At 42.3% G+C, this 10444-nt stretch overlaps 1 protein-coding gene across 1 annotated transcript in view; it reads right to left on the reverse strand.

Annotated features, from left to right (window-relative positions):
* Positions 1-502: 502 nt before the first annotated feature.
* pam (peptidylglycine alpha-amidating monooxygenase) overlaps positions 503-10444 on the reverse strand; it is a gene marked incomplete at its 3' end in the record, with an annotated part of 30208 nt that continues 20266 nt past the window's right edge. The window contains 8 exon segments of the mRNA XM_035667347.1: positions 503-553; positions 714-810; positions 1770-1885; positions 1979-2182; positions 3591-3801; positions 4376-4448; positions 4611-4727; positions 5592-5721. Coding sequence (XP_035523240.1) covers positions 503-553; positions 714-810; positions 1770-1885; positions 1979-2182; positions 3591-3801; positions 4376-4448; positions 4611-4727; positions 5592-5721 — 999 coding nt within the window.

Raw genomic sequence — 10444 nt, forward strand, 5'->3', positions numbered from 1 at the left:
GCGCTTAGCCGTGTATCATCCCCTCTCTCTCTCACTCCCCCTATCCTGTTTATTTTTAGCTGTCTTATCCAATAAAGGGTAGCTGCAGGTTGTCTAGAAACATGTCAGTGACTGGTTTTGTTCTGGTGTTGTACTTCGGTCTGAGAAGTCTATTCAACAACTACAGTCCAACAAACGGCTATGCACTGCCTCAGTACAAAATTAGGGCACTGAGTGACACAAGTGTAATATATTACACTGTATAGTGTATAATCTATTATATTATACTATAATACAGTATATATGTATTACTATATATTTTAAGATCTGAAAAATTATGCAATCCTTGACTCAAAACCGTGATACAATCCAGTTTTGTGATCCGTGGTACCTCTTGCCTTCATGTGTGTCACGTGCTGCAGGTGTGTGTTGCCTTGTAGTGTCAGCAAATATGAACGTCAGGAGCAACAGACTCGGCATAACGAAAATACAGTCTGAAACAGTAAAAATCAACAACACTCACCTTCAAGTTCTTGAACCTCGATTCCTGCTTTCTTCACTGAGCGATGTAACTCTGGAACATTAAGATGAAAAAAAAATTAAGGTATATTTAACCGCAAACTTAAATAACAGGTGGAAAATTCATCTACAAAGCCACAACAAAACACATTTCCGTATTCTGAATAAGAATTTCAGTTAAAGCACACACACAAATTAAGATTATCATAGCTTACTCTCAGAGGTAAATTTGAAGACTGATTTGTTGCCTGCATCCCCAACAAAAACGCTGCCATCCCTGGTTGCAACTATGTCGTGAGGCATTTTAAAATCCTGCAAATAAAGCAAGATACAGCTCAATGTAAAAGTATAGGCAAGAAATATGATTCTACACCATCCTAAAAACTGCTTTCCAATTAATTACAATGGTCTGGGTATAGAACATGAAATTAGTAACTGGGATAAAGACAAGTCTACAAGCAATAAACTGATGGATAAATTGTTGTGCAACCTTGATAATATGTCAGTGGATACAATAACTGAGGAAGTGTGATAAAAAGTGTGAAGATTACATCCCCGAAAAAGTTCAAAAAGCAGAGAAAAGATTCCAAAAAACACAAAGGCAACTAGAAATTCAGTAGGGTATTTTAACACTAAAAATTTGAAAAGCTGCTGAAATATTTCTTATGAGATAAGATCTTATGTTATCCCTGATGATTGGGTGATTGGTTTAATCTACCGATCTATAAGAAAAACTGTGACTACAGGGGTTGAAATAATTAAAGAGGCTTCACACTTTTGAGCTGGTTGGGTGAAGCACAAACGTACTGAGATTGCAAGCTTATCTATCAAGGTTCTGGATAATTATATCCTTAAGCAGAATGAATTACTCTACCACACAGGCCTTTGTTTGTTTTTTGTCTTTTTGGGGGCTTTTATTGCCTTTATGATAGTGACAGCTAAAGACAGACAGGAAAGGGGGGCACAGAGAGAAGGGATGACACGCAGCAAAGGGCCGCAGCTCGGATTCAAACCCTGGGCTGCTGCAGCAAGGACTCAGCCTCGGTACATGGGATGCCAGCTCTACCAACTGAGCTTACCGGGCATATGACTGTTTTGGTTGTGGCTCGCCACAAATGCATAACACTTTATGGCACTAGCCAATTTTTCCATTACAGCACACAGTTTACTACAGATTTTTTCCTTCTACCTTAAACATTATTGTGGCCACAGCTCATAAGTAACCACATATGGATGAGTGACAAAGAGAGAGAGAGAGTATGTGTTTTTACCTTTTTCTCTGGGCTGAAGGTTTCCAAAATATCCTTGGTGGAGTAATCTATTACAAAACCTTTGAGTGGAGCTGAGCGATATGGAGAGTCCCCATTTACTGCAAAGATCAAGCCAGCTTCATGCACACACACACGCACACGCAAAGATAATTGTTAAACACTTACGATTGCACAACGTAGAAGAGAATCAGCCAAGTTAGTACACTCACCTCCGGCAGGGCTGAAAGTGATTGCAAACACTTCCCCTCCAAACTCCTCTTTCTTTATTTCCTTGACAAACTCTCCAGTTGCCGCTATGAAGCACTGGATACGTCCGTTCTCCCTGTCAGCCACACAAACTTCCTGTCTGCTGGGAAGGAACACCAGGCTGTGGGGTATCAGGAACGGTATCCTCCTTCTCCTGTCTGACGAGCCTTCAGTCAGAAAAATAACACAAGATGGCTGAATATGTGAAGATTGTGTTTACTGGTGAATTGGTAGCAGTGATCTGAAACTGCCTGACACAATAAAAAACCTAAATTTCGCAATTTATGGTAGTACTCTATTTAAGACGCTAAGTGAAAAAGTACCGGTAGTAGTATTTTTGGATTTATAGCATGTGTAACCCAGATAACATAATGGGTTACTCTGTAATGGATAGTAGTTGTCCAACCAATTCTAAATGCACAGATACAAATGGATCTTTGGCCTTTCTGTCAAGAACCTTGAGCCAATCCAATGCTGACTTTGTTTTTTGGTGCAGTCCCTTTTCTTTGTTATTCATTCATTCATTGCATGCGCTGTAACCTGTTGCTAGAAGACGCCGAGATGGCTAAACAAAACTTGCAATACAACACTCAAACCTTGAAGAACTGGAACTGGAGCCTCGCACCTTTATTGAAGGAGTTTGGGTTGTGAATGAAATCTCACTTCAGGAATTGTGGAACAATATGCTATGCTAATGCTAAACATACCATGCAACTTGTAATATAGCGTCTTTACTATCAACAGTAATTATTACAACCGACAATGTGCCGCTGCAGGGGAATATGACGGACTTGCTGCTGAATACTGGTGAGCCATGATGGCTTGAATTTTGCTGTGTATGATGTTATGGTGCGTGTAAATGGAGAGGAAAATGCTCATGATTTAACTCCACACCAGTTTACCTAACCAGGTCAGGTTTCTCTGGAGCAACTGACTGGAAGGCGAGCTAGAGGAAGGAACCCCCACAGGAACGCTAACTAGAAAGAAGAAACCACCCCATTGTAGGCAAGCCTCAAGCCTTAGCCCCTTCCCTACTAGTTGTGCCAATTCACAGTCCTTTTTGAACCTTTTTGTACCATTACCCTAAAATGTTTATGGCTTTTTAGCTGGACACCAGCAGAGTGGGGCCAGTGCATTGACAGAATATATAATGGACAGAGTCAGTGAAGTGAAGCCAACGGAATTGTCACAATGCATCCTATGTAATGGCAGCAGCAGGGGGAACTCCATTGGCTGCAATAAAAGACGAATAGCATACAGTCTTGCCTATTTCTCACTTGATTTATTTTCTCAGTAAACCCTTTTCTAATGACTTTATGGTCTCAGTCTCTAGTTTTAAATCTTCAAAAATAGACTGTACACAAGACAATGAAATAACAAGTACTCTCCATTTTCATCGGTTGGCTTTACTGGAATTGAAACTGCGAATGTTTGTATTACGTAAAAAAAATATTTACTTTATTTACACAAGACTGAGAAGGAAAAGGCTCATTGTCTAACAAGACCTGCTTTAAAAAAATCAAGGTTTGTGTGCGTGTGTACGTGTGTGTGTGTGTGTGTGTGAAGGATTCCTACCTGCACCCCACTCAGTCAGGTATTTGCCATCAGCAGAGAATTTCAGTATCCTAGCATTGCAGTATCCATCAGACACAAAGATGTCCCCAGTCTCAGTGTCCACAGCCACATCAGTGGGCTGGCAGAAGTGGCTGTTGTCACTTCCTGGTGTGAAAGCCTCTCCCAGTGTCAGCAAGATTCTATCTCTGCCATCACTGCTGACTTTTAATACCTGATGAGAACGCAAAGGAGACACAACATTCTTCCTGTTGTATTATGGGTTAATGGATTTGACTTGTGTATTGAATTTCAATCTGTTCTGAGCATCGGACCTATTAATTACAAATGACTAAGAACAATTTAATGTTGTATGTAAGTTATTTATAAATAATGATTATAAATAGAGATCTAGATGATTAGTCATCATTAACAGATAATAATCTAAAGTTGATTTTATAGAGCCAGTTATTATTAAAGGTTCACTGTGTAACAGAATAAGAATAGGAGGATCTGTTGGCAGAAATGGAATATAATATTCATAGGTATTTTTTCATCAGTGTATAATCACCTGTAGGTGATATAGGAATCACTGTGTTTTCGCTACCTTAGAATTAGTCGTTTTTATCTACAGACTTCATGTTGAACCGCCATGTTTTAACAGTAGCCCAGAACCAAACACTGTAGGGAAGGGCCTTCGAGTTTTGCGACCAGTTAGACTTAGTTTCTTCTATACACTTCATAGCCTGTTCTTATTCACAGGTCATCAAATACAGAAGCCTCAGTTAGGTTGTGCCAGTGTAGCTTACCTGATGAAGAGCCACATCAGTGACCCAGTAATTATTCTCCTTGTCTGTAGTTATTCCATGAGGCAAGTAAAACCTGCAACATCAGAGAAATGCATCATTAAAAGACATTTGGCTTTCACCTGTATTGCAGAATTGCAGGCTGTATTGTTCACAGTAAAAGAAATACCCGGTTGTCTCTGTTCATACTCAGCACTCTCCTTTATAACAAACAAAACTAAAGCACACTATAACTTGCATGTTTCTGCCAGAAGCCTTCAGGATGTTGCCTTTGACTGGATCCACAACCAAAATAGTGGACTGCTGAATAGGACCAAGGAACCTCTGCTGGTATCTAGCCTGGCTGTTAAAAGATCTGAAAAAACAAACAGAAATAGCTGATTTTAAAAATATTTTTTTGCATTCTTGATTCCGTTCACATTTTTCCAACTATTCATACTTCTCTCTACACTTAATATGTTCAGTTGCCCATTTAAACCTTAACATGTTCCACATCTTCCATACATTATGGGCATTATTTAACTTTTAAACCCCATTCATACTAATTACACTATTTCCTACCTATCCAACTCTTTTCCTCCATACCTTCACATTCCTTCAACAGCGTCTACATACAAATTGAAGCTAACAATTCAGATTTACGAGACAAACTTCTAAAAGCAATGCAGTTTAGCGTCAGTTTTTTCATTCACATTGCAAATCTTTAGAAAGCGCCATCTCTAGTTTTGTTTGTTTGACAGGGAAAGTATAGTGATTTTTTTTAAATCAAATTCATTGAATCTACTTTTTGGTCATTCATTCATGCTACATTGATATAATCTTGCTGCTAACTGCTCTGCCACCCACTGACTGTCAGCTGACTGTCAGTAGTGGCCAAATATAGGCTGAAGGTGGCAAACAGGCAACAGGAGTGAAAGAATAGTTAACTAATTACATGCTTTACTTAGCTCAATAGCAGAAACAATATGTGGATGAATTATAGCAGGCCCTTTCATTATGCAAAGAGTAGCCATTTTTCATCCGTCTAGTTGCTCTAGCGGTGTGATCACAACTGTAAGATCTTATCAATTAAGTTTTGTTCATGTTCAACTGAAAGAGGTCTCCAGATAAACAAATTATATATTGTATACATAACACTACACATTAAGATTTTTCCATTTCAAGGACTGACAAAAGCCCAATATCAACAGAAAAGGATATGTCAGTGAAAGCGACTCACTCTGCCCCCCAGTGGTGGTCACCTCTGTGGAAAATGACCAAGTTAGAATCTGCATCGAGGGCAAGTCCTGACACCTGACCCAGCTGGAGAGAACTCTGAGGCCACGCTGAGACTTGTTCCAAATGGTAGTCTACACCACAGAAACAGACAAACACATGACAAAATCATGAGTTAAGGCACTCCAAACATGGTGTCAAAGGTAATTACTGGCATTCTGTAACTGCTAATAAAAGAGGCTTCATATAGTTCTGTTTTCCTAGAGTTGGTTAATTAGGGACCGAGCACAGCGACCGCTGTGAGGTCCCTATTGTTATTGCTCCGTTTATTATTAGGGACCGAGCACTGACCAGTGCAAGGACCCTATTGTTCCTGTAGGAATTATTATTATTTCCTGCCCATACGAACGCATTTTTGGAGGCCTCAACATATTCAAAAACTCAAGAAACGCGGCACACATGTCAGTGGTGGCGAAAAATTTGATATTCTATGCGTCAATTTTGGGTTTAAGCCCGCCCACTTACCGCCTAGGATTTTTTTTGTTCCTTAGAGCCCGCAAAAATGGTTCCAAAAACGACTTTTTCGTGGTTACTCCTTTACGCTCTTGTCCGATTGTCTATGGGAAATTTTTTACGTCAGCATCTGGGTTCGGGACCGGTCCGGCAAAAAAGTAATTCGGGGAAGACATTTTGATTATTTCAAAAAAGAAGCATGCTATAAAGATTAGCACTTTGCCTGTCTAATATTTTTTGTCAAAAAAGGAAGTGGGGGCATTTTCTTGCCGCCACATTGGGGGGTATGTCCCGATTTGACACCCAAGCTTGGTCCGTAGGTTTCTCCCATGTCCTTCCTAAGGGCATCGTGGCACAATCCCCCAGCGCATCACCACAAGGGTGGGTGCCTTCTTTTACAAATGAAGAAAATTATATCTCCGCATCGGCAGCGTGTTGGATTTAAAATGAAATCTTCGGTACGATGCTTGCCCAGGGCTCCCTGGAGGCGCTCCCCCCAAGAAAGGGGAAAAAATCCTCACTGGCACTCTTGGTGGCCAGGGCTAAACTCACTCTGCCCGGAAACCAATAATAGTTCATGAATATTGGGAAATTTCACAGAATGGTGGTAGATTGGTGCTGTAGCCACATACCAAAAAATCGTGGTTTGTCGGGTGTTTGTAGCGCCCCGCCTACCTGATTTTTAAAAAAGCAGCGCCCCGGCGCCACGGTGCTCACCTTCATATGGTATAAAGCCTGGGTAGGCATGTGTAAGGGTTGCCGGAGGACGTACAAAACAAAGCCTCTTGGACCCGATACCCCGAAAACCCCACAGGAAGGGGTCGCGTCTTTTTTCATTTTTAATTCATCACTCACGCGGCCATTTCTGTTTTTTTGGTCATTTCACTTTTTGGGCTTTGGATTTGAACGAACTTCCTCCTAGGGAAGTTGTCGGCATCTGCTCAAAAGTTAGGTCAGTACAGGTCAGAAAATGGTGCTGAATGGACACCGTTGCTATTTGGCCGACTGTGCGTCTGGCTGCTTTGCCGGTCAAAGTTGGCCATTGAATCGACATTGTCAAAACTGGGTATTCTTTGGCCAATTTTCAGGGCTTCTATTTTAAAATAACTGCCTCCTTACCAGATTTTTATCACATTTGACTTCAAATTTTGGTCAAGTGACAGGGTCAAAAAATTTTGCTCTGGAGATGAACACCGCTACATTTTCCGTGGCGTACGTTTTGAAGGGGCATGTTCCGTTGGGCGGTTGCCGTCAAAAGTTGGCCATTTTGGACAACACCTTCCGGTTGGGCTTTTTTGGTTCCGTTGGGTTTGTGAACATGCATAACTCCAGACAGGGGAAATTTGTCGGGTTCTGCTTCAAAATTCGGTCAGCACCAGTCAGAAAATGGCTGCCTGGAGATGACAGGCCGTGCTTGTTGTGACTGACGTTTGGAAGGCTCGCCGTCCGTGGCGTTCGGCCGTAAAGTCGGCCATTTTGAAGTGCGTGGGGTCTTGCATTTGAACAAACCAAACTCGTAGGGGAAATTTATTTCAGATCGCTTCAAAACCTGGGACAGTATACTGAAAAATGTTGCTGATACAAGTTTGTGCCTATTTTGGCACTGTACGTTGAACGGGGCGGTGTCCGTGGCGTAGCCCGTCAAAGGGGTTGGCCAGGCTTGAATCAAATCTCAAACGGTTGGGATGCCATTTCCGGCATTTATTGGGCTTTCTGTTTTAACAAACCTCCGGGGTTCTACAGATTTTTGTTCAGATTGACTTCGAATTCGATCACTGCAATTTAGACACATTGCGTGATCAGAAAGTTGTGGCTATTTTTGGTGGGACACTGATGTTTAACCGCGTTTTTTTCGCGCCACCGTGGAGGACGTGTTGAATCTCCGGCCGATTGGCCATAAAAACAGATAGGTACTGCCTATCTTCAAGTACCCGAACAGCGCTCCTCACCAACTTCAGTGGTAACATTGTTCCAATCTCAATGAAAAACTTAACACGCTTTTTGATAACAGTCCCGCCCCTGAAACACGTCACATGACAATATCAGACATAGTGGATAGCGGCCACCTTCTGGGCAACAGGAGCAGTTAAAGGCGCTGCCGCGGCGATTCTGAGCTGATTTACCGGTGGAATTTTTCTTTTGCGGGGCCCCCACGTGTAACTGATGGCCACGTGGACCGCGGCGCGGACGCCCCCGAAGTCTGGTGTAGGAAGGCCGGAGGTCCCGCCCAACGCTGCTGCCAGGCTTTTAATTAGGGATGTTAGGTGCTGCCATTTGACACCATTGGACCGGCATGATTGATTCTTTAACAGAACCCCTTGAGCATCGAAATTGGCCATTAAAGGAACCGCACTAAGCTGGTTTTGAGATCATTACTTACAGATGCGGTTTTCCTCAGGTCTTGTACACGGTTAATGGATAAATCTCTCCATAAAAATACTACAGGTTAGGGTCATGCGAGTTCCACAGGTTCTGTACGTTTGACCCAAATTGACTGATCTTACTTTATATATGCTTCCCTTAAGCAACATTATCAGGAATCACTCCATTAAACTTTCATTGGCTTATGCAGATTGACTTACGCAGTTAGTATCTATCGGATCAAGCCAAATGAATTTTAATCAATATTCTAAATACAAACATGTCTTTAAGGACCACTAAAATCCTAGGATGAGCCTGCAATTTTCTTTGCATGCCTAGGAACTCAGAAAAACAATGAAATTTCTTTTACTTTTTTGGCCCCGAAAAACCTTAGAGACTCACTGTTCTAAAGATATTAGCTACTGCTAGATGGCATTACCTTTGGCCTCCAGCACCACTGTCAGGAATCTTTGGGGAGTTATTCTCTTGAATTTCAGGAAATGATCATTACAGTTCCCACAATAAAGCAGCACCTGCTAGACTGCCTTTCTTTTTCATTCACGTAATATTACAAAATTAGACACATCCTGTCACCAGACGGGATGCAGAAAAACTCAATCCATTGGCATTTGTTACTTCTAGCTGGATTACTGCAATTCCTTATTATTCAGGCTGGCCCCCAATAAGGTCCATTAAGACACTCCAAATTAATTCAGAACGCTTGCCCCAGCACAAGTACTGACAGGGAACTTAGGGAAAAGGAAGATCACATCTCTCCTAACTAGCTTCTCTGGCACTGGGCTCCCTGTAAAATTAGAATAGCAATTTAAAGAACTCCTCCTCCTCACCTACAAAGCCCTGCTACATGGTCAGGCCCATGGCGCCCGTGCGATCATTCCTTAAGGAGCTCATAGACCCTATTACCCCTCTTAGAACAGTGCAGTATCTGAATGGCAGGCTACTTTGTGGCTTCCTGATAGGCTCTGCAAAAAAGTAGAACAGGAGGCCAAGAGCCCTTCACTTACCAAGCCTTTCCTCTCCTGTGGCAATCAAGCTTCCAAGTTGGTGGGTTCGTGGAGGCAGACACCTCGTCCACATTTGTAAGAGGTAGGCTTTATTGAGCGTTCGCTCTTTGGATAAAGCTGTATAGTTTAGGAGCTGGGCTTCAGGGTGGGAGGTCCTTGAACCAGGTCCTTAGTTTTGCTGCTATAGGCCTTAGGACTATCAAGGGGGAGTTCCCATTGATGCACTCAGCTCCTTCTCTTCCTCTCTCTCCCTTTCTGCACTCATTCATGTCCCATAATCATGTTACTAACTTCACTTTCTTCTCCGGGGATTCTTGCTGCTTCTCTGGTCTCGCAAAGGTGTCTCATGGGGCATCCTTTTTTGGTTGGGAGCCTTCTGCCATTTTTGCGTCCTGCTTGGGACTGCATTTGGCTAATATCACTGATATTAGTCTTATTATTTATTAGGTCATTCATTGTTGCTACAGTTACTGTGCTTGCTGCCTTGTCCGGACACGTTTGCTGTTTGTTCGTCCGTGCTTCTTCATGTTTCATCACCACAGTCACTACTATTAGTGTAGATTTGTTGCTACTGGTTGTTGCTGGCACCTGTCTGTTTTCTCTCTTCTCTCTCTCTTCTCTTCTTCTCTCTTCTCTTCTCGTGGTCTAAGCTGGGGCGGAGGCAGACGGGACAACCACCTAGAGCCCGGAAGGATCTGTCCTAGGTTTCTTGCCTCTCTGTTTTTTCCCTTGGGGGCCGCCCGTGCGCAAGTTGGCGGTGTGCTCATGTGAATACTGTTGGTCTCTGGTAAATGGTTTAGGCAGTGTCGGTCTTAGGACCGCCTCGTAATTTGAAAAGTGTCTAGAATAACTTCTGTTAATGAGGATTGGCGCTATACAAATAAAATGGAATTGAATTTGAAACTGATATTTGACGTTGAAGTTTGGTTTGGGTAACAAGAGCCGATGCATTTTGAAG

This window comes from Morone saxatilis, unplaced genomic scaffold (assembly GCF_004916995.1).
Source record: "Morone saxatilis isolate NCDOM2014 unplaced genomic scaffold, NCSU_SB_2.0 Contig21, whole genome shotgun sequence".
Taxonomy (NCBI): domain Eukaryota; kingdom Metazoa; phylum Chordata; class Actinopteri; family Moronidae; genus Morone; species Morone saxatilis.